This window comes from Lissotriton vulgaris, chromosome 3_1 (assembly GCF_964263255.1).
Source record: "Lissotriton vulgaris chromosome 3_1, aLisVul1.2, whole genome shotgun sequence".
In the NCBI taxonomy this organism is placed as follows: Eukaryota; Metazoa; Chordata; class Amphibia; order Caudata; family Salamandridae; genus Lissotriton; species Lissotriton vulgaris.
The window spans coordinates 2057888436-2057913553 of NC_141689.1; the positions used below are offsets into that span (position 1 = coordinate 2057888436).

Below are 25118 nucleotides of genomic sequence, written 5' to 3' on the forward strand. Positions count from 1 at the left end.
ACTCGCCCACTAGGGCTAGACTGAGACAATGGGGTGTTTTTTCTTGTTTTTGGTTTTGGCTGGTTGCCATGGGTTGGTTTTGGGGGGGTTCAAGAGCTGGTTTGGTGTTGGGGGGGCCCCGTCCGATACTGTCCGAACACATGCGAAGCCGACTCTGGCCTTCCCTGCACCCTTGCCCCGCGTGCCCCTTCCACTGATCCCTCGCTTGCTGCATAGCGCTTTGCGTCCCTGGGAGCGATGCCGTCCCTGAAAGTAGTGACCCTTAACGTTAAGGGTCTGAATAATCCTGTGAAGCGTAGGGCGATCCTTTCCCTGCTAGAAGGGTCGCAGGCGGATATCTGCCTCCTGCAGGAAACCCATTTACTCTCTAAAGATTGCCATAGGTTGCGCTCTGCCAAGTTCCCCACACAACTCTTTTCCTCGGCTGCGACTAAGACTGCGGGGGTAGCCATTCTTCTAGCCAGCTCCTTCAGGGGTGAGGTGTTGTATAAACATGCCGAGCAGAAGGGGAGGCTTCTAGCGTATTGCATGCGTCTGGGGGGTGTTGCCTTCACGGTTGGCTCCGTGTACAGCCCAAACGACCACCAGGATCGCTTCCTGGAATCTGTGTTGGTAGACGTTACTGCCTCGCCCGATCGCCACGTCATTTTGGGGGGAGACCTGAACATGGTCTTCGACTCCACCTTGGATAGGTCTGCCCAGCGCTTTCCGCAGACGGGGGAGCTCTCCAGAGCGGTACAGGACCAGATTGCAGAGATGGATCTGCATGACCTCTGGCGCATCATGCACCCCGCCGATAGGGACTACTCATATTTCTCCCAAGCACACCGCACTTATTCGCGGTTGGACTACCTCTTGGTGAGCGGACCGCTTCGCTCGGCCGCCACGGCAGCAGACATCGGGGTTTTGTCCCTGTCCGACCATGCGCCGGTTTCCGGAGTTTTTGCTTGGCCGGCGGCCCCCCCCTCCAGAGGGATGTGGCGGCTTCGGGACACGCTTCTCCATAAGAAATCGGTGGTGAAGCGAGTGGAGGAGGTCATTCATGAGTACCTGACCCACAATAACAACTCCGACACGTCCCTAGCCACGCAGTGGGCGGCTTTGAAGGCGGTTGTCAGAGGGGAGTTTATCTCCATTTCCTCGGCGGAGAACAGGGAGCGGCAACGTAAGAGGGAGGAACTAACGGCGCAGGTCAGGGAACTTGAACAGGTTCACCGCCGGACTGGAGCTCCTCGAGTCTGGAGGCAGCTGAAGGCGGCGCGGAAACTCCTCTCTGCGTTGGACCTGGACCGGGCGGAGTATGCGGCGTTGCGCTTGAAGCATGCCTTTTACACCGGCGGAGACAGATGCGGTAAGCTCCTGGCCCACCGGCTCAGGGCTGCGCAGCAACGCAACGTGGTAGGGGAGCTAGTGGGAGCGGATGGGGTCCCGGTTTCCGGTGACGCGGAGGTGGCGGATTCCTTCCGTGCCTTCTACGAGGCGCTGTACGCTGCAGAGCCCTCCCCACCGGGAGAGGCTGAGGCCTACTTGGAATCAGTAACCCTCCCTGCCCTGGATCCCGCCCAGGCGGACCACCTGGAGAGGGACATTCATGTGGAGGAAGTCATCTCCGCTATTGCACGGTTAAAGCACGGCAAGGCCCCGGGCCCAGATGGCTACACGGCCTTATTTTACAAGACCTTCTGTCCCACTGTCGCGCCTCTCCTGGCTCGCTTATTCAATTCCTTCTCTGAACCGGGAGCTATCCCACCGGACCTTCTCTCGGCGACTGTGTCGGTTATTCCAAAACCGGGGAAGGACCGGACTCTGTGCGGCTCGTATCGGCCCATCTCGCTTCTAAATGTGGACCTCAAGCTTTACACGGGGATCTTGGCGGCCAGACTGGGTCTGCACCTACCAGGTCTGGTGGAGGCGGACCAGGCCGGTTTTGTACCCGGTAGGCAGACGGTCGACAACACCAAGAGGGTGATGCACGTGCTAGAGAAGGCCTCACGCGTCCCGGGTGAGCGGATGCTGCTGTCGGTCGACGCGGAGAAGGCCTTTGATAGGGTCCATTGGCAGTACCTCGAACTGGTTCTCGGGAAACTGGGGATCGGCGAGAAGTTCCGCACTATGGTTTTTAATTGTTATAGGAGGCCGTCAGCATCGGTGCGTGTCAATGGACTCAGCTCCAGCAGCTTTGCCATTGAGCGCGGCACGAGACAGGGCTGCCCCCTCTCGCCGCTCCTGTTTGCCCTCTATATGGAGCCGTTTGCCCAGAGGATTCGCGATAACCCGGACGCTATTGGGGTGAAGATGGGGCAATACACACATACTGTCAGCTTATATGCGGACGATGTCTTGCTGACCCTGGATGACCCCAAGCGGTCGCTCCCTGCCTGCGTCCAGGAGCTGAACTCCTTTGCCCGCGTGGCGGGCTTCAAAATGAATATGTCTAAATCGGCTGCCCTGGATGTGTCACTCTCTGTCGACACCAGGCGGGACCTCCAGCGTCTTTTTCCTCTGCAATGGTCCTCCTCCACGGTGCCTTACCTGGGGATTTTGCTTGCACCCTCCCTACCTGCAATGGTCGCAGCTAACTACTCCTCCCTGGGCAAGAAGATTAAGGAGGAACTTGGCCGTTGGAACAAAGGCCTGCTCTCGTGGCTGGGCCGTATCGCAGCGGTGAAGATGACGATACTGCCTCAGATCTTGTATCTTTTTCGCGCTCTACCTCTCCAGCCCCCTGTAGGTTGGATACGGCAGGCGCAGGCTGACATCTCCCGCTTTGTGTGGCAGGGCCGTAAGCCTCGAATGAAACGGGTCCTCTCCATGCTTGCCCCGGAGGCGGGGGGTCTCGGTGTCCCGGACCTCCGGAAGTACTTTCAGGCGGCGCAACTCCGATATTTGGTGGAGTGGAGCCGGTGGGAATCGGTTTAAAAAAAGAGAGGGTACCCCACTTTCACCAGGGAACAGGGTAGGAAGACAGGTAGTCAAAAGGGAAATCCCTGGAGTCAACTAGTCCACTAATCACTATTGGCCTTTCTTGTTGTAAAAGGAAAGGTCACAGTATGCCATGGGTATTCGGACAAACATAAGAAATAGGTTTCCACAAGGAAATAGTCTTGTTTACAGTCTAGATTTATTAAAATTACATGAAATTAAACAATAAAATCAAGGTAAATTCATACAATTCTTCCAAAACAATTAAAATCCAAGATTAGGTATCTTGGAGGGCTAAAAATAATTATTCAACAGTATTACACAAACACAATGTTACAGTACACGATAAATGGAGAAACAATCAAAATGTGTTCACAATAAACAACAGACAAAACATAATCACAGCAAACCCCTCATGTATAAGTGGCCCACTTGATATCTCTGCCACTGTATTACACTAGATCCAGTGGCCGTAGATAATTTGGTTACTCTGGAGCTTTAGTGGAAAGATGTGATACCCATCTAAAGTTTTTTCTCGGCCCTATCTGGATTCTTTTAAACCAAACAGTGCGTCGACGCGTTTCGGTGCTTAACACTTGATATCGTGGCACCTTCCTCAGGACTTCTTATTTCTGGGGTTTCGAGGAACGGATGGATACACCGTATCCTCGGGACCGTGTAGGAGACGTTCCTAGATGGGGTCTATTTGAAGTATCACTTTTTGCTACTTCAGATGAAGATCTTGGAGCCTTCTGTTAATTAAAAAGAGCTCTCTCCTGTAAGGGGAGCTCCTTTTTATGGGGTTCCTTTGTTTTTTTGTTTATCAGGCGATTGCCCACTTGTCGTATATCTCAGATGTTTTTAAAACGTTCTTAGAACGGGCATACAAAGTCGTTATCAGGCGATTGCCCACTTGTCGTATATCTTAGATGTTTTTAAAACGTTCTTAGAACGGGCATACAAAGTCGTTGGTCTACTCCTGAACTGGATATGTTCGGATTAGCGCTGTTTGTCTGCTTCTGCCTCGTTCCTTCACTCGATCTCAGTGAAGGAACGAGGCAGAAGCAGACAAACAGCGCTAATCCGAACATATCCAGTTAAGGAGTAGACCAACGACTTTGTATGCCCGTTCTAAGAACGTTTTAAAAACATCTGAGATATACGACAAGTGGGCAATCGCCTGATAAACAAAAAAACAAAGGAACCCCATAAAAAGGAGCTCCCCTTACAGGAGAGAGCTCTTTTTAATTAACAGAAGGCTCCAAGATCTTCATCTGAAGTAGCAAAAAGTGATACTTCAAATAGACCCCATCTAGGAACGTCTCCTACACGGTCCCGAGGATACGGTGTATCCATCCGTTCCTCGAAACCCCAGAAATAAGAAGTCCTGAGGAAGGTGCCACGATATCAAGTGTTAAGCACCGAAACGCGTCGACGCACTGTTTGGTTTAAAAGAATCCAGATAGGGCCGAGAAAAAACTTTAGATGGGTATCACATCTTTCCACTAAAGCTCCAGAGTAACCAAATTATCTACGGCCACTGGATCTAGTGTAATACAGTGGCAGAGATATCAAGTGGGCCACTTATACATGAGGGGTTTGTTGTGATTATGTTTTGTCTGTTGTTTATTGTGAACACATTTTGATTGTTTCTCCATTTATCGTGTACTGTAACATTGTGTTTGTGTAATACTGTTGAATAATTATTTTTAGCCCTCCAAGATACCTAATCTTGGATTTTAATTATTTTGGAAGAATTGTATGAATTTACCTTGATTTTATTGTTTAATTTCATGTAATTTTAATAAATCTAGACTGTAAACAAGACTATTTCCTTGTGGAAACCTATTTCTTATGTTTGTCCGAATACCCATGGCATACTGTGACCTTTCCTTTTACAACAAGAAAGGCCAATAGTGATTAGTGGACTAGTTGACTCCAGGGATTTCCCTTTTGACTGCCGGTGGGAATCGGACAAGCACTGGCTCTTTCAGGACCAGGCAGTTGCGGGCCGTACTCTCCAGGAAGTCCCGTTCCTGCGGCGCACTCACCGCCCGCCTAATCTCTACGCCTCCTTTATCACCCGAGGTCCGCTGCGAGTGTGGGACGCGGTGCGCGAGCTTCGTGAGCTCACCACTTTTCCATCACCGTTCACTCCCATTGCTGGCAATCCAGACTTCACTCCGGGTCTTGAACCGGGAGCCTTTTCCCACTGGGTGAGCGCGGGTTGCAGGGCGCTTTTCCAGATCTACGGGCCGGAGGGTGTGCTCCCCTTCCAGCAGCTCCGACAGGAATTTGGTCTGACGGAAGGGGACAGACTGCGTTATATGCAAGTCCGCCACTGGGCTCTTCAACCCCCAGTGCGCGACGTCGCTGCCCGTCCGATTACACCCTATGAGCGGTGGCTGGTAACCCGGACCTCGGATGCCAAGCTTATCACCGACTTGTATAAGTTTCTCCAACCCCCGCCGTTTCATTACCATAACCCAGGGAGGGAGCGCTGGCACAGGGAATTGGGCAGGACCTTGAGCCACAAGGAGTGGGACAGGATCGCGTATCGGGCGAGGCACTCTGCGTACCACACTGGGCTGACGGAGACCTTTACTAAGGTGTCCACCTATTGGTACTACACCCCGGAGAGGCTCTACGAGATGCACAAAATCGGCGATAAAGGTTGCTGGCGCGGCTGCGGACAGGAAGGTACCCTCACGCACATTCTCTGGGAGTGCCCGGTGCTGTCGGCCTATTGGAAGGAGGTCTTGGATGAGGTGGACAGGCATTTTGAGATCGAACTCCCGCGCTTCCCTGCGTATGTCCTGCTAGGCCTCCCCAATGACCTGATGTACCCGCTGAAGTCCCGCAGGGGTAGACAGATGGCGATTGCGCTAGGCTCGGCGGTTCAAAACATCCTTGTACTCTGGCGTACCCCCACTGCCCCCTCTATCACTGGCTGGCTACACAGGCTCTGGCAGGTACTGGGTATGGAGAAGATGTCGCTAACAGTGGCTGGGAATGTAGACCAGTTTGAAGAGCTCTGGCACCCCTTTTTAGCGCTGCTGTCCACGGAATTTCGCGAGCTCACATGTCCACGGTACCTGCGACTCCTTAGGCTGACGCCGCCGCCGGCTCCAGCGGAGTGAATGTGGCGGGATCGGGGGTTTGGGGCTGGGGGTGGGAGGCGGGGTTACATGCTTCTAATGCTGACTTTCGGACGGGGAGGTTGGGGTATTGTTTTCTTCCTTTTTCTCCTTTGCTTTTCTCTCTTCTTTTTCTCAGGGGACGGGGGGTTGGAGGGATGGTGTGTTTTTCTTTGTGTTGCGGGACGCTACTCTAGCTCAGCCTTGCTCGGGGAACGGGGGTCTTCTGGAGGGTCATTTGCATTGCCTTATTGCCTTATGGCTTATGCCTCGTTACCCTCCGGGGCTTCCTGCCTCCCTGCTTTCCTTCTAAATCGCTGCACCGTTTCGCATCTTGTATTGTATGTTCGCTTGACCTCCTATTCCCTTCCCCATGTTTTTTGTACCTTAATAAAATACTTTAAACCTAAAAGAGGCCATTGGTGTATTTGACATTGACGTTGGTCATTTGGGCACCTTTTAAAGATAACCAGCTCTTTGCCAGTGCCGTCACTTCAGTGGCCGCTGCCATCTCCTGCATGTCGAGACTCAACGGAAGATCATACGGACGCACAACAAAAATAACTTGCAAACTGCTTCATGCCCTTCCAGAAACAAATGGCGTGCATGCAATTCAGTTGCTTAATCGCATCAGGCCCATCCTTATGATTGTCAGAGGAATGTATTGTTTCACCTAAGTTGTGCAGAAGTTACAACTCTTTTTTTACCTCAGTTCAAGAAACACTCCCTTACAGTTTCAAGTAATTAAGAAAATAATTATTTAGTTCTTCAAGTTGTGGATTGCGGCATCGCCTGGGCACCTCTTTTGCTTCTTATTCTTCTTAATTAATTTTCCCATTTGGATGCTGTTCAGTCTATTCTATTTCTCGACAACAAAACAGTCACTATGGTGATTTCGAGTACCCAGGGCAGTTATCTGTCTATGTTCTGAATGCAACCTATCCTAATAGCAGCAGAGAAAGGGGCAGTTTAGTGTCTCAAGTCACTGTCAAAAGTCACCCAGCAGGTTCACCCACAGTATGCGTCCACAGGACATTGGGGTGATCTGGATGCCTCCGGTTACAGCACACTAAAGGCATAGTGGCATTTAAGATGAACCAATGTGGGTCCTGTGCTTTGTGGGGGAACCCCATAAACATGTTACCCTGACACTAGTGAGCAAGTGAAGCTCTTGACTACATGCGTTGACAGTTTGGAGTAATTGAGTCCAGGCACAATTCATTTCCCTGTAATGAAATCCAGTTATTCAACCATGACCACTGTTCATATCAAGCCACGTGTTTGAGTAAACGCAGGCTGTGTGACAAAACCACAGCACAAGCATCTCCTCCAAACCTCAGGAGAAATGTTTGGTCAGATGACTTCAGGTATTGGAATCTTTACGTAAAATTCTGCTCCTTTATCTGGTCCGAACTTGAATGATAATTATAAAGCCCTTGAAAGTGCTCCTGCCATTGCATCGGCAAGATGTTATTGCTTAACCCAGGCTTATTTGCGTCATGAAAACGGATTATTATGACTCAAAAGGCAGTAGAGTCCTTTGATACCACTGCCTCTGTCCAGTCTTCCCAGGTTTGCTTTTGCAATTGACCCTTGTGTCCCTTGACAGCTTGCTTATATTTTTATGGCAAGAGGTCACCCAGTCTCTGTCTCTATGTTAAATCTTTAGAGCAGCTTTCAGCTCTCTGTGCCACAGTGCTTATAGAGGAGAAACCTCCATGACACCGCCTGCAGAGAGGATGGAAACTTGTAATATGCTTGGCAGGCAGCATATTACTGCCTCCTGCCCGCCGCAATAACGCCAGGGCTGTGGCGATTCCACCGCCTGACTCCTAATATGGCAGTTGGGAGACAGCCACTGCTGCACCCCCCACGATTCGCGGTTCGTAGACCACCAAACTCTTAATTGGGGCTTTAGTCAAATGGACATGCTTTTAATGATATGATATCCATTAACAAGCACAGTAAGCAAAAGTAAGAGTCGTTGTTAGTTACCTTCACGATACATAGTTTCTTATTGTTTACTGCTACCCTTCTACCAGGCTTGCCTTCCCTCTATATTGGTGTATTGAGAGGGGGAAGAAGTCCACATTATTCTATGAAGTAACACTGAGCCGTGCCTCAGTAAGTACAAGTTTACGCTTTGCAGTTTACCGTAAGGGTGCACTTTCGTCTGCTCTATTACTGTGCCGCTTTGTAAGGGGGAAGTTAGACTATCAAAAAGTCACGTAATCTGGTTTGAATAGATACCAGGCCTATTGTCTATATCTTAATACCACTCATCTGCTTTTATGTATATTCTGATGTAGTGACATCATGCTGCCTAATGCATTCAGTTTTCTGCCTGTAGTTTGCAGACTAAGTTTCTGATAATGTGGTAGTACAGGTTTGTGCAATTTTTTGTAGTGATAACACTGTGTACAATAAAAGTGTGATACTAAGTCCCTCTATTTTTCCTAATAGGTGTGCGATTCTTATCCAAGTGAATTGTATGTCCCCAAATCTGCCTCAGCTCCGGTCATAGTGGGCAGCTCAAAATTTCGAAGCAGGGGTCGCTTTCCTGCTCTCTCCTATTATTGCAAAGATAACAATGTAAGTACTTTTTTTCCTGTGTTTTTATTACTGAGCAACATATTTTAATTTTATCAGGATTATTTTGCAAAATGAACGTGGCCATTTTTAATGTGTTTTATTTGAAGAAAAGGAGGGAAAGAGATGAGAAGGGTATTGACTGAGAAAGATGTAAGAGCGATAACTTTGAGGTTTTTTAGGGTGATGTGGTAAGGCGAGGTTAGTGATGTTGGAAACAGCGGAGAGGTGGGAAAACGAAATGCAACTGTTGTTCAAATAGATTGGATGGCTTATGGGAGGGTAAGAGATGAGAATGGAAAGGCTAGGAAGAAAGGGAGGAGTGGATTCTAAAGGGACACAATAAGAGCAGGTGGAGTCCTAAGACCGATGGGTATGGTGGTTAAGAAATAAGTGACTAGTAGAGTCAGATAATACTTTATTTTGGCAGCCAGAAACAGCCATAAATGCACAATACAAGCATTAAAACATCAATAAAACACAGTCAGGGCCTTATCTGTTCACAGAATTAAAAACAAAAATTATAGTAAAAATAGGCGATAGAAAACATTAATTAAGTGAAAGCTCTCTTGCGAGATGGTAAAGGTTAAATATTCACACTGTTAGGGTCAACAGCGGGACACACCCAACAAACCAATGCCCCTATATTAACATTTAAACAGGTGTAGCTGAGGTATCTCCCGGTTAGAATGCCATTTGTTTTGTTTTGGCTGTTGCCCACTTTAAGAATGAGCAAATGCTACTACAGTGTGTCAGGGAGTTTAGCTGTTGCAAATACCATAAGGCTTCAGCACATCGTCTGATGCCACATTTTCAAATTAGTGCATCTAAAAACCTTTTGGAGTATGCCAGTAGTACTTGCAAAAGAAGTTGAAATGGAGCAGGCCCTGAGGCAAGGAATCATCATATGGGCAGATTAGCACGTTACTGGGATCAAATTGTCCCAATGGGGAAACCCAAGTGCCAACTCGCAAGGCTGAGCCTAAATCTGACTCTATCCCAGGTGGCATCCACCCATGCCAGATATGGCTCCATATTAGGGGTGGTTTGGAGTTTCGCATACTCCCTTACAGAAGTCTTGACAAACTCGCCTTCCTCTCTAAGCTGACATTTCCCGACTCAAAATATTTTTTCTCACCCAAGCTAGGTCAAAAAGAGTGCTGCATTGTTGCCTGCCCTGTTTGACCAGCGCGGGGGAGCTAGTGGCCGGGGGGTCAATAATGACAATCTCTCCTTCTGGAATACACATCCCTGAGACCGTCCATGAGGCACATCTATGGTGAAAGCGCTACAGACTCAGATCCCCCCAAATTGATCAGCAATCCTCCGGCGACTGTCGCGGATTGGTGCACGGAGGGCAAAGGTATATATCATCCCGCAGCCCTCGATACAATCACAATGGCAAGCGGTAGAGGTATGAAAGCAACGCAACAGAGCAATCCAGACAAATATGCTTGCTCCAAGAATTTGACCCCTGAACAGCTGGCCCGGCCGGTGTCTGCTGGAGGGACGGAGAGTGCACTCCCTGAAATATCCCTTAAAGATGTAATGGAGGTCATTGCAGGAGTGCGTACCTCCATGGAACAGTGCACTGATGCCATCACAGTGGAGATGACCCGGATTAGAGCAGATCTTGCCAAAACCCTTGAAAAAGTCAAACATTTGGAGATAACCACTCAGTCTGGTTGATGATGTCTCAGAGTTACAGTCCGAGGTCCAAACGCTACACACTTTCAAGAACTTTGCAGAAAGTAAGCTGGATGAATATGAGGGGCGCTCTCGGAGAAACAACGTCCGCATATTAGGTGTTCCGGAGAAATCGGAGGAGCAAACGCCGGGCATGTTCTTTGAGGACCTGGTGCTCAACCATCTTCAGCCTAAGAGACTTTCCAAATTTTTGTGGTGGAGCATGCTCATCGAGTGCCTGGAGGTCGACCAAAGCCTGGGGCGCCTCCTCGGCCTATTTTAGCGAGACTTCTGAATTTTAGAGACCGAGATGTGATATTTCAGCATGCTAGGAACTCCTACACCTTAAGTTCGAAAACTCAACTGTTACATTATTTCTGGACTTCACCCAGGCCTTACAGAGACAGGGAAGATCCTTTTTGGTGGTTAAACACACTTTGAGGAACAAAGGGCTGAAGTATTCTATGCTTTTTCCTGCCAAGCTTAGTGGGCTAAAGAACGGTGATGGATTAAACCCAGATCTTTTGACTGGGTGTGATAAGCGTGGCTCAAATCCACTGGAGTGACTTACAGCACTCACCTATAATTACCTTATAGGAAGTCAGCCGGACAGTGGAGAAGTATAAACAAAAGTCTTTATTAGGCCAAACAACACTCATATGAGAGGGCCCTGTCCGACCTCACTCCTAGGAGTGCGAACGAGAGGACTGACTCTCTGCATCACAGCAATACATTATAATGCAATACAGTAAATGGGGTACGCCCCTTGTGGAAAACTACTGAGCCCCAGACCAGTGAACAATGCTCTCATACAGCAGGCATCTGCACCTGCGAGGGATACATTATTATCTCTGCTCAAGGCCAGGGAGCTAGGCTTCGGCGTCTCTGGGCATGAGAACATTGCAGATAACATAAGTTGTTAGTTTCGGTCACAGTGAGCCGAGAAACGAAAAATGCTGTCTTAGTATATTTCTTTCTGTATTCCTGCGGGAGGGGCATGAGCGAGCAGAGGCCGCAGGCACGGAGAGTAACACAAAATGGTGGCACACAAGCTAAGCTAAGAAACTAATATGGTCACACATATATATACGAAATAGGTAAGAATATGAATTCAGCATAAGTGTGTTTACGTAAATGCATTAGTTAGTCATATGATGCTAACTCACACGTCATCATAGGGTAATTAGAGCATCGAAAAGTGAATTCTATCAGACCCTCCTTTTAGCATCATTGGCTAACTATAGCCTCATTTATTTACCAAAAGGTAGTGTCGACATACATTCTAGGGGCAGGCCTACATTACTTCAGTCGAGAACATCTTCTGCAATAAACATTAACCAACTTGCATCAGCAGGAATTTCAGTAATCATAGAAGTGGTATATTGACCATGTAACTTCTTTTTCGGACGTATATTTGCAGCACACATTGAGCAACATGGAGGGAGGCAATATATGCAAAGGCAGCATGACAGAATTACACTCACCACTCCAACCAAACCCATCAGTATTTTCCAGCCCCAGGAAGAAAAGGCACCCCAGAGCCACCCTTGGAGAGACCATGTTCCATTATCTTGGTGCAGTTCAGTCGCTAATCTATGCAATTTTTGCACTGCCAAGTTAACAGTCGGGGCAGAGTCAGGGATATAAACGCAACAAGAGGTCCCGATGACGCGACAGGCCCCGCCCCTATCAGCTAGTATGACGTCAAGGACCATCCTATTCTGGATCGTAAATAATCTCATAGCCTGAACCTCAACAGAGATGTTAGTCGTAATGTCAGCCTCAACCAGAACCACTTTTTCCATTACCCTAGAAAGTCGTCTAATAGCTCTACTGTTGAATATAGGACCCCAGAAAGGAAGCAGACCCTTAGAAAAATCAGTCCATTGCTGATACGAGGTATCTGTCTGATCAACGTCCTCTACCTGAAGTTCCCTCCTTTTACGCTGCTCTTGCGGCTGCTCTTGAGGACTGGGGAATCGTCGATGAGTTCTGTGATAATCAGAGGGGGCCACATACACAGGAGGAATCAGATAAGCCAGGTAGCACACCCCACCCCAACCCTCTGGCAACCATAAGTATCCATTTTCACCGCATACAAAATATACACTGGGTGGGGCAATCAAAGAGGGGCTAACTGGCAGGCGTATTGAAGCAGTCACATTACAAGAGCTATTTCCAACCTTGATGGGACCCCTTCCCTCTATACAGAAAAACGGAGGAGGACCCACCACAGCAAGGGGTATCAAAGACTTGGAGCTGCCGTTATTCTTAGGGGGGTGCCTATAAGACAAAGTGGCATTCAATTTCATGAAACTATCCCTAAGTCGATCAGTATCATTAGGTGTCAAGAATCGGCCCAACCTTTTCTCACATGTCTCTATAAAAGTCTGGTCAAAACGTCCGTCAGTGTATATTCGTCCAAGGGAAGCTGAAGGCAAAGGGCGTACTCGCATCGTCATTGTCCACCCCCTATTCTGTAGTCGGGGTGTTAGGGAATCTGGCTGTTGGAAATATTTAACTAGACCTATAAGGGTGTACCATCCCACACAACTGTTTACCGGAGTCAAGGGAAGAGCAAGGAATCTGTCTTTCTTATAAGCAGCAGAAGGCAAAAGCCCACAAACCCAGCAATCTGTCATGTTGGTAGTGGCATGTGCATGATGCAAAGTCTTAATAAAAACATTATCTTTATAATTGGTACGTATCATTCTTTCGCCATATTCAACAGTTAACATTTCGTGTTCCGGAACAGCAGTGGGTGTGGGTGCAAATGTATGAACGGGATAATTTTTATCTAGAAAAAACAGTATTCCAAGAGTCACCAGAAAGGCAATTAAAAATATTATGACCACTACAATTTTTCCTTTTCGGGAAAGGGCCAACCAGGGGGAATCAGGCTCACGTCTCGGGGGAGCTGCAAAAGGCTGCTCCTCATCAGGAATTGGCCGCCCAAAGGGATACATTCTGTATACTCTTCAACACCAAAAATCAAGAATAAAAAATAAAAAAATCACACTACAACTAAAAAAAATAGTCCCAGACAATCCTCAACCGGCCGGAGGGGTTCTTCAACCCTTAAAAAGGGATCTTCTTCCCTGTGTCCTTCAAAGCCTCACAGGCAGGCTTTTACCGTTCATACCTATTCCCACGTCGTTGGTCAACACTTTGAAATAAGGGAAGCACTTAATTCGGGCCCCGCACCACTCTTTAGTCTCAAAGAACACAATCTTCGGCTAAACACCAGGGCTCTTACAAGTCCATCCCTACCACTAAATCTTCTTTTTCAGAATGTCCACTAAGCCCTTCTTCCAGTATTTAGTCCATCATATTCCAGCACTGTACTTATTTTCTTCGGGGCCGGAAATTGTAGCGAGTGCTCCCTGGCACTTCGGGGTCAGAAAACAAAGCAGGTGTATCAGTGGCAGATGCTGAACTTTCCGATATCTCTTTGCTAGCAACAAAAGGAGTGGTAGAGCTCACAGTATTTTCAATTCCGCTTTGCTCTTCTCCAATCAGTGAAGCATCCGAGAAAGGAACATATCTTGGAATATGTTCACACTCCTGGTCAGCGATGCCATCTTGTACCCATTGATCATAGGGCAACGGGAGCGGGACCCTCTTCACATGAGAGGCATGGGTCCACGCCTTTCTGCCGTCAATCCGCAGTGCTGTGCGCGTGGTGAGGAGCACCTGACGAGGCTCTGACCATCTCGGCTCCAAACAGGACTTCCGCTGGTATCGTCGCACCACGACCCAATCCCCTGGGTGGATGGTGTGTCCAGGCCCCTCCGGCAACGGCTTCAGAGTGTCTGCTACCTGCTGATGAATAGAACGAAGATCTTTAGTCAAAGCATACAGATAATCTGTCAACAGAGGGTAAGGAACTTCTGAAAAGCATTTAGGTCGGGGCACTCCCCAGATATTGGCCGGGCGGCCAAATACCACCTCGTGCGGGGAGACGCCCATTTTTGCATTTACAGTGACTCTTGTGGAAAGCAAAGCTAAGGGAAGTGCGTCTGGCCAACGGAGACCTGTACTCTCACATATTTTGGCCATTTTTAACTTGAGTGTGCCGTTAAACCGTTCCACCAGTCCTGCCGCCTGAGGATGCAAGGCTGAGTGGAACTTCTGGGTGATGTGTAGACCTTTGCATATATTCTTCACTAACTCAGCATTAAAGGACGTGCCATTATCACTCCAAATCACCCTAGGTAATCCGAAGCGGGAGAAATACTCCTTTATCAACATTTTTGCAGTAGACATAGCCGTGCAGTCTTTCGTTGGGAACGCCTCCACCCACCTACTAAAGGCGCATACGACTACAAGGACGTACTTCAAGTTGTTGACTCTTTCCATTTCGATGTAATCCATCTGAATCACCTCAAAAGGGAAAGAGGGGGGTGCAAAATTTCCAGTTGGGACAGGGGTACCCTTTCCAGGATTGTGTCTCAAACACACCATACACTGACGAACCAAATTGGTGGCCATCTTAGAGATATTCTTATTGCTCCATACTGGGTCTAACAATTTGCAAATGCCTTTCGCACTCACATGGGCAGGTCCGTGTGCCATCGTCACTACTGGAAGGACATACGCATTCGGTAACAGCCATTGTCTCTTATCTGTCACATCTGTCCAGCATTCATCCGCATCCAGTCGTCCCTGCCCATCCTTCCATGCTCTCAATTCCTCATCCGTCGCCTTGCCCTGTATGTTCTTGACACTCTGTACCGTGTCTGCGAACATATGAATATCTGGGACCCATCGTGCTGGCCCTGCCACAAACATTCGTGGTAATTTTTCTCTAGCAGTCTCTTTTGCTGTCTCGTCGGCAAAAGCGTTGCCTCGCCCGACATCGTCCACTATCGTTTTGTGTGCGCTACATTTTATCACAGCCAATCTTTTGGGTAAAGTCAGTGCTGTTAGCAGTCGTAATATCAATGGGCCATGTTGGATGCGTTGTCCATGGGAGGTCAAGAATCCCCGTTCTGCCCAAAGTCGCCCATAATTATGAACCACGCCAAAGGCGTATTGGCTATCGGTGTAAATGTTGACATCCAACCCCTCACTCAACTCACATGCTCTCAGTAAGGCGATAATCTCGGCAGCCTGGGCAGAATTGTAAGGTATTCTAGAAGTCTCTACCACCGTCTGTAATGTCGTTATTGCATATGCTGCTGTCGATGTCCCATCTGGTAATTTAAAACAGGATCCATCAACATACAGTTCCCCATCCGGTTCTTCCATGGGCCTGTCTGTCAGATCCACCCTCCCCTTTGTCTCCTCCTCAGTCCTATACAAGCAGTCATGTATGTCGTCATCATTTGTGTCACTATCTGTGGGGATAGGTAACAAGGTGGCGGGGTTCAATGTGGCACATCTTTTAATTGTCACATGGGGTGCAAAAAGGGTCATCTCGTAACCCGTCAGACGAGCGCTTGTTAAATGCTGCGTCTGTGTCCTGTTCAGTAAAATATCCACAGCATGCGGTACCATTACTGTGAGATCTGTTCCCAGCACGAGCCCTGCCGATTGTCTTATAGAGACCGCAGCAGCCGCCGTGGCTCTCAGACAGCTCGGCAGCGCTCTTGCCACATTATCGAGTATTGCAGAGAAGTACGCACACGGTCTCTGCTTCCCCCCAAAACACTGAGTTAGGACAGACAACGCGCAACCTTCCGCCTCGTGCACGTAGAGAACAAAAGGCTTCTGGTAATCAGGTGTTCCAAGAACTGGTGCAGAACACAAAGATAATTTTAGTGACTCAAACGCTTCCTGACATGCGGGGGTCCAGGGTAGGGGTTCGCGCACTTCTTTGGTAGTCAGATACAAAAGGGGTTTTGTTAGTAATGCATAGTTAGGTATCCACTGACGACAATACGATGTTATGCCTAGGAACGCGCGCACCTCTCGCTGCGTGTTAGGTACCTGGATGTTAGTGATCGCTTTTATGCGCTCCGGCGTCAATCTCCTCCCCACTTTCGAAAGGAGGTGGCCGAGGTAGGTGACCTCCGTTCGACAGTATTGGAATTTCGGAAGGGACACTTTATGCCCCCTCTTAGCCAAATGGTGCAACAATTTTACAGTAGCATCCCGACAACCCTGCTCGTCATCCGATGCTATTAGGATATCATCCACGTACTGCAACATTACATTGCCCGGTGGAAGTTCCAGATCATCCAATTGTGCCTTCAGAGCTTGACTGTATATACTAGGACTCTCAGTGTACCCCTGAGGAATTCTCTTGAAGCGGAAGCTACGGCCAGCCAATGAGAATCCGAAAAGGTACCTGCTATCTTCATGTACTGGAATACTGAAGAAAGCATTTTTCAAATCCAGGACAGAGAAATATTTGGCCGAAGGTGGAATCATTGTCAATATCGTAGTGATGTCCGAGACCACCGGGTACTGTGGCTCCACTACTCTATTTACCTGGCGCAAATCAATCACGAATCTATAGACATCAGGAGTATTATCTGTAGCACCAGGCGACCGTCTCTTAAGTACAGGCAAAATAGGACTGTTACATATATTCGAATCAGTCTCTTCCACTACTCCGGACTGTATTAAATCTTGAATTATTTGTAACAAGGCCTTCTCACCCTCTCTAGGTATTTTGTATTGTGGAATTCTGGGCAATTTGGCTCCCACCTTCACTCTTATTGACACCGGGGCAATGTCCATTCTCCCCACATCATTATCACTGACAGCCCACAAGCTGTCGGGTATGCCTCGAAACTCAGGTGGCAGCGGGTCGTCTTTTGAAAAACACTGTAGTGGGCGGGCAACATTGGGGCCTAGAGTAAGGTACACGCCATCCGGGGAACAATAGATGGTGGCATGCAATCTCTTCAATAAGTCTAAACCCAACAAATTTTCACCACAATTTGATGTCAATAAAAACGGCGAATCAACAGTAAAAGGACCAATCGTTAACGTGAGAGGTTTAGAAATGGGGCTAATCACCGGAGTTCCCGCGAAACCCACGGATATGTTATTCTTGCCAGACAGAGCCGCCCCTGGGACCCGAGAACGAGCCACTGAACTTTTCATTGCACCCGTATCCACTAGAAATTTCTGTTGAGACCCTAGTAAGTCGGCTTCGACATAAGGTCCCCTCTGATCAACTTCCATAAGTACTGGTCCCATGCTCTGTCCTACGCTGTCCTAGTTGTGGGAAAACCCTGTCAAATCATCAACTGAGTAATCATCGTTATAGTACTGGGCACCATCGCTCTGTAACTGCTGCCTATTGGTATTATTGTCAAAATAATTGCCACCCGGCCTCCTGCCTCCTTCCGATCGTACCACCTGTCTTCCAGTATCACCACCACCTCTTCCTCGTCCGCGCCCTACACCAGCGCCCGCCTGAAGCAGCGGGCAATCCCTCCACCAGTGCCCCTCCTGCTTGCACTTCGCGCACTGATTCGGTCCCAGCCTGTCTCTGCTCTCACCTCTTCCAAATCCACCTCCGCGGCTCAGCCCCGCACCCCTTCCTCTGCCTCTCGCCACCTGCTGCAACAAAACCCTCGTCTTCAAATCTTTAGCCTTCTTCTCCTGCTTATCCTTGTTCTCATTTTCCCTGTGTTCGTAATATTGCGCCATACTTAGTATTCCCGAAGGAGAGGACGTCGTCCACGTGCTCTCCGACGCTTGCAGTCTGGCTGATATTTCAGGCAATAAGTTTGTGACAAACCTGTTGACGAAGAGCCGTAACCCCCCATCCTGTGACACATCCTGCCCACTAAAATCCATAAACGTTTCCTCAAACCTCGTAAAGAAATCCGAGACCGCCTCATCCTTTTTCTGCTTACAAGCCGTTAGTTTGTCCCAATCCACCTTCTTCGGTGGAATGAGAGAATGCATTTATTTTATAATACGCCCTGGCAAAGCCAATATCTCAGCCTTCGGCTTCTCTCCTGGCTTACGCTCCTTGTCCCAATCCTGCAACTCCTGCCATGTACCGCCCAGCTCCTCCGTATGATCCGTACCTTTCACTTGTCGCCACACATCAACCGGGACCAAAAGCCCGAAAAACAATTCAACATCAGCCAACGCCATCACAGTAGAAGACGCCGCTTCCGTAAGCTCTTTGTAATAGGCGGTCGGATTCTTTCTAGAATCCGGCAGCTGAGCCTTCAATGACAACACCTCACTTCTCTTCCATGGCGTGTACACCCATTGCTCCTGAAAATGCGCATCAATTCTGTTCCTTGTAACAGCCCTCGTGACTGGGTCTAACAACTCGGGGACCTCAGGATGAAAAATAGGGTGCACCTCTCGCATTGGGTGGAGCCCTGGGAAATGGGGTGTACCGGCAGAGGGTAATTCATTCCTGTATTGCAAAAGCGCGCGCAGACTACTCATCACTTCCTTGACCCCCGTGTTCGTTCTGTACGCTCCAGCCTGTATATCCCGCAAAACCGCCGGGGCCACACCTCCATATCCCTGCTCCCATAGCGGTATCAATACACTAGCCATGTGCCACAAAGCGTGCTGCTGCATTAACGGCTCAAAATCTTTCATGGTGGACCAGATATCTTCGAACGAATAAATATTATTCCTGGCCCATTGACATGCCTGGTTAGCCACCAAACTTTTTTCATCCAAACCAACAGTAGAACGTGTAAGCAGCTTCCGTACTTGTGAGAACAATCCGCTACCTGCGCCGCGACTCGGTGTTAGCATCTCCTGACTGGGGGTGGTGCTAGCTGAAACAGTAGGGAGTGCTAAAGAAAATGGCGAGGGGGCGGGTGAAGTGGGCTGGAGTAGAGAAACGAGGGGTGTCGAGGGCAGGGATTGTTGGGGGGCACTCGCTGAAGGACCTGGAATGGCGCTACTAGGGGCCAAAAGTGGCAGGGAGGGGTACAATGGCTGCGGAGCATAAGGGGGAGGGGGTCGGGCATTCAAAATGTCCTCCATCTCATCTGGGTCGTCCTCTTGTACTACGTAACTTTTATTTTCTTTCAACCTACAAAGTCTATCTGCGCGCTCCATGCGTAGTGCATTCTCATTCCCCACCTGTTCCCTCGCTTTCTGCGCCATAGACTGGGTGGACTTTTTAAACTCCTCTTTCTCCTCTCGCATCTTACGTTTCCTGGCCTCTTTCTGCCATACTCGCAAAGAGTCGAACATACTCTGGCGGCTACGCCTAGCAAACAGTTTGTCTTGCAAATAATCCAATTTAGCTTCATCAAAAGAACCCGTCAAAGGCCATTGTAAATCCACATTATCAGCAGTGTATCGATGCCACAAAGTACCAAACAAAATCGGGACCAGTCCATGTTTAACATACATATCAAAACTCGGTGTCCCTTCAGGAGGTGCGGGTTGGCTCTCGGCCAGTCTAGTATCTGAGGGTCGACAACAGCATCCAAAACATCGCAACTTGCTAAAACACGGCATCTTTACTTTATCTTCAATCACAACTCAAGTTCATTCACGCACAAACATATAGACGAACCACGTACACATATACAATATCTCCAGAACACGTGTTACCAACTGGGACAAGGCCCGTCGACCAAGTCCTGGGGAACCTGGACTCTACCGCAGACCGAACAGTACACTAACTGTCCTGAGGACGGGGAACGGATCCGCCACCCGTGCGGCACTATGGATCGCTGCGCACTGTACCGCGGGAAACCCGGATCACACCTCCACTGAATCACCACACTAGGAGTTCAGAGTAAGCGCACCAGAGTCTACCCACAATGAGCCACGCCTTCACCACAGTACCATTCGGTCGGATCGCCACAAACAATTACCTCGAAATACGTCCCCAACCCCGTCAAGTCTGTCAGAGCACCAACTCGTACTCTGAGTTCCCCGGAGCACACTAGCCCCAGGAGCACACCGGCTCCTCAAACCATCGGAGACACTCTAGTCTCCCGGAACACTCCCGTTCCTGCAGCAATCACAGGTGGACCACTCACCTTCCGTATGCGGCACCGACCTCTACCGTTCTCCACCTCCGGCTGCCAGGACCAACACGGTCGGCTTCAAGTTCCGCCTTCTGGACCCCGGCGTAAGATCCGAACCGGGACCTCTCCCGATCAGCAGGGTGGGGCAGCGCTGCGAGAACCAAGCTCGGCATCAAATGGGATCCCGGACCCACCGTGCCGACCAGCGGGTCCCCGGTCTTCTGCTACCCACTTACGGGTGAGAAAGATCCTTATCGCGGGGTACCTATTCGGGCGCCATCTGATAAGCGTGGCTCAAATCCACTGGAGTGACTTACAGCACTCACCTATAATTACCTTATAGGAAGTCAGCCGGACAGTGGAGAAGTATAAACAAAAGTCTTTATTAGGCCAAACAACACTCATATGAGAGGGCCCTGTCCGACCTCACTCCTAGGAGTGCGAACGAGAGGACTGACTCTCTGCATCATAGCAATACATTATAATGCAATACAGTAAATGGGGTACGCCCCTTGTGGAAAACTACTGAGCCCCAGACCAGTGAACAATGCTCTCATACAGCAGGCATCTGCACCTGCGAGGGATACATTATTATCTCTGCTCAAGGCCAGGGAGCTAGGCTTCGGCGTCTCTGGGCATGAGAACATTGCAGATAACATAAGTTGTTAGTTTCGGTCACAGTGAGCCGAGAAACGAAAAATGCTGTCTTAGTATATTTCTTTCTGTATTCCTGCGGGAGGGGCATGAGCGAGCAGAGGCCGCAGGCACGGAGAGTAACACAAAATGGTGGCACACAAGCTAAGCTAAGAAACTAATATGGTCACACATATATATACGAAATAGGTAAGAATATGAATTCAGCATAAGTGTGTTTACGTAAATGCATTAGTTAGTCATATGATGCTAACTCACACGTCATCATAGGGTAATTAGAGCATCGAAAAGTGAATTCTATCAGTTGTGAGTGTTTGATTGATTCAGATGCTCCGTCCATCACCACCCCCTTTTTGTACCGCTTTTGGCCGCCATAAGTATGGCAGGGACGTGAGTCCCTTGCTCTCTTTGCCACTGGATTCAAGCAAGCCGGGCTGAAGGCGGCTGGAATGCCAGAAACCGGTCCTCGGAAGGTTGTTTCCGGTCCAGGGAAGACATGGCTTGGCAGTTCGGGCTGGACTGTTTCCATGAGGCACATGGTCAGACTGATTTACATATAGCCATGTCTGAACTGGTGTGGCAGAGTGGGCTAAAGAACGGTGATGGATTAAACCCAGATCTTTTGACTGGGTGTGAGTCTTTGATTGATTCAGATGCTCCGTCCGTCACCACCCCCTTTTTGTACCGCTTTTGGCCGCCATAAGTGTGGCAGGGTATGCTCAGACGTGAGTCCCTTGCTCACTTTGCCACTGGATTCAAGCAAGCCGGGCTGAAGACGGCTGGAATGCAAGAAACCGGTCCTCGTAAGCTTGTTTCCGGTCCAGGGAAGACATGGCTTGGCAGTTCGGGCTGGACTGTTCCCATGAGGCACAGGGTCAGACTGATTTGCATATAGCCATGTCTGAACTGGGGTGGCAGAGTGGGCTAAAGAACAGTGATGGATTAAACCCAGATCTTTTGACTGGGTGTGAGTATTTGATTGATTCAGATGCTCCGTCCATCACCACCCCCTTTTTGTAAAGCTTAGGATAGAGGCAAATGGGAAGACTTGTTTTTTTTGATTGTTCAGAGGTAGCGGCGGACAGGCTGGAGGGCTTGGGAGCAGACGGGGAGCACTCCCCACGCTGAGCTTGGTGACCAACAATATGGGTGCCCTGTTGTCGTGAGAGTAGCTCATTATCAAGCTGGAGCCTGCAAGAGCTCTGGAGGTGCTGCCGCAGGGCCGGAGGGAGATATCTCACTGCTGACTTGAGTATACTGGCGACACTAGCACTATATCCTTTCCTGCTGCCTGGGGCGGTCTCCTCTATCGGGAATGATATACTGTATTGATTGTGGTTTTTTTAGGGAGGGGGGCGGGGTCCTCAATCCCCGCATTTACTCTGTGTTACTAGTTTTGGGGCGACAGGCACTCTGCGAAGTTTGTTGATGGGCTGGTGTTTGCCCGAGAGGCAGGGAGGCAGTGAGGCAGGGAGGGGGGTGTTGGGACAGGGTTAGGGGGGTTGGAGTTGTTCTTTATTGTTCTATCTGCTTTAACAATGCATATGGCTTTGAGTATGGGTGCATCTTCATTTGTGATTGTGAGGTTCGGCACCATTTTAACACTTCACCATGAAGTCACACTAGGACAAAAGCTTCACTTTTCTTAGTTGGAACGTTAGTGGGCTAGGGGATAAGGTAATACGCACTGTGGTTCTGCAATATATCAAACGGCACTCCCTGGAAGTAGTCCTCCTTCAAGAAACACACCTGGTGGGGAATATGTGCAAAGCCCTAAATAGATGGGGATACAAGCTCTTAGCCCACGTAGGATTTACCAGTGGGTCCCGAGGGGTAGGCATCATGGCAAAACCTCCTTTCCCTTCTCACCCCAGTCTAAGAAGGCAGATCCACGTGGGAGATATATTGCGCTCACTGGACAGTGAGAGGGGAGAACAGTGACCCTGGTATCGGTATATGCACCGCCCGGACTGTAAGCGCAAACATTCACAGATCTGGGCACCTCGCTCTTTGATTTGCCAGATGTCCTTCTCCTGGTGGGAGGCGATTTCAATGCTGTGCTGTCCGGAGAGCTGGATCGCCAACCCCCACATTCTATGGGACCCTCTAATCGTTGGCTACCTGATTCTATTGAGGCATCGGACTATCTGATGCCTGGAGAGCATTCCACCCTGGGGACAGGCAATACACTTTTCTCTCGGAAGCTCATCACAGCTCCTCCCGCATTGACTACTTACTCCTGCCGTCCTCTCAGTTACTCCACCTGCGAGAGGTCCATCATTTGGTGAGGGGCATATCTGACCATTCGCTGATATGGGCCAGAATAGTACTTGGAGATCGCCAAATTGATGACGTTGCACCGGTCAACCCATGGTATCTCCCGAATCCGTCGGTTCGCAGGGACCTACAGAAAGCGATTGATTACTACTTTCGTGAGAATGTGGGTTCGGTGGACTCCCCTCAGATGCTTTGGGAGGCGTTCAAGTCCGTCACTCGGGGGGCTGCCCTCTCCCTGGTGGCTGGGGTCCGGAAGGACATTGCTAGGGAGCTTGAGGAGATCGAAAGAGACATAATGCGCCTAGAGGCGTAGGTGGAGGAGGAGAATGTCCCGGATGCCGGGCACCACTTGCGATTAAAAACAGAGGAATATAAGGCCCTTGCCACGGAACGTGCTAAGACCTGGGGAACAGAGAGATGGTGGAGTGTACGAATGGGAAGCCAAAAAAGGGAAACTTATTGCTTGGCTGGACAAGAGGGAGAGAGCTAACCGTCTTGTTCCTGATCTCCTGACCAACTCTGGAAAGAGGGTAACAGAACCGCATGTTTTATCTGGAGAATTTGCAGCACATTATACCGCGGTATATAAATCAGTCATCTTTCGTAGAGGTTGATTCGGCTGTCCTCCTTAAAGATATTGGCCTTCCGTCCCTCTTGGATGACGACCGGATCTATTTGGACAGTGAGGTCACCAATGACAAAATTGAGCAAGCTCGCAGAGCTCCCAAGCCGGGCAAGGTGATGGGACCTAATGGGTTGACAATTGAGCTTCATAAAATGTGCCCTGACAAGTTGGCCCCACATCTGCGCGCCATGTTCGAGGACAGCAGAGAGATGGAAGAGTTGCCACCAGACCAACGGCTTGCGTCAATTGTAGTAATCCCGAAAGAAGGAAAACCGAGGGACATGTGCAAATCTTATCGACCTATTTCCTTGATTAACGCTGAACCTAACATATTTGCTAACCTTCTTGGTGCTTCTAAGGTTTTTTACCTCCTTGGATTTTTTTGGGTTGTAGGCATGGATCATCAGAGTCTTATGTTTTCCAGTCAGGTGAGAATTTCAGTTTCTGACTTATTCAATTTTAGGTTGCTCCATGTGATCCAGGGATCTGATTTGTGGAAATGGAGGAGGTCTTTTGAGCATCTCTGATCAAGTGGAAGCGAGATCCAGAACGTAGGGTCTGCTCTGATTAAAGGTTGTAAGCTAGCTTTGAGAGATTTATGTTTGCGGTTTCCAGCCTTAGCTTATCAGGTTTTTGTTGCCACCTGAGATTTTGAGATGTGTGGCAGTTTTCTGAATATTGATTGTATGGGGCCTTAAAAGTGATGCATGCCAGCTGGAATTTTACTCTGGGTTCCAGAGGAAGCTTTTAGAGGTCTTTTGTGTGGTCATACATTCTGCCTATTTGGATTAGCCTGTCTGGTGAATTAATGTATTTCTTAAGTATACAAAAAGTGATGAAGGGAATGCTTGAATTATTCTTGGCACTGCTAATTATTCGGGCTGCATCCCAGTCCATTGTTCTTTCTCACACCACTTTAACTTGGACCCAGCCATATGCAAATCAGTTATGACCCTATTCTGGTGGAAACAGTCCAGCTTGGACTGCGGACCAGATCCTCACAGACTTGGAGCACAAGCAACCCAGGACCAGTTTAGTTCTATTAGGCAGGGTATAGCTTGGTTCCAGTGCCAGTGTACACTGGACCCACATCCGGGTATACCTGTCCCACTTAGAGCGACACATTAAAGTATAGAAAAAAGTGATTTTTGGAGTTCTTGAAATTATCTCAGCCAAAGGTAGTTACTTGAGCTCCATCCAAATCCATCGTTATTTTGCTTACAATGCGACCTCAAGTTAGTCTTGACCCTTATTCGGTGGAAACAGTCTAGCCCGAATTGCCAGGCGGGTGCTCCATGATCC

At 48.9% G+C, this 25118-nt stretch overlaps 1 protein-coding gene across 1 annotated transcript in view; it reads left to right on the plus strand.

Annotated features, from left to right (window-relative positions):
- The window catches only part of LOC147728801 (phosphatidylinositol-3-phosphate phosphatase MTMR7-like), a 291280-nt gene that overhangs the window by 104142 nt on the left and 162020 nt on the right, over positions 1-25118 (plus strand). Inside the window, exon 5 of the mRNA XM_086962585.1 lies at positions 8523-8651. Coding sequence (XP_086818711.1) covers positions 8523-8651 — 129 coding nt within the window. The remainder of the gene's footprint in view (positions 1-8522; positions 8652-25118) is intronic.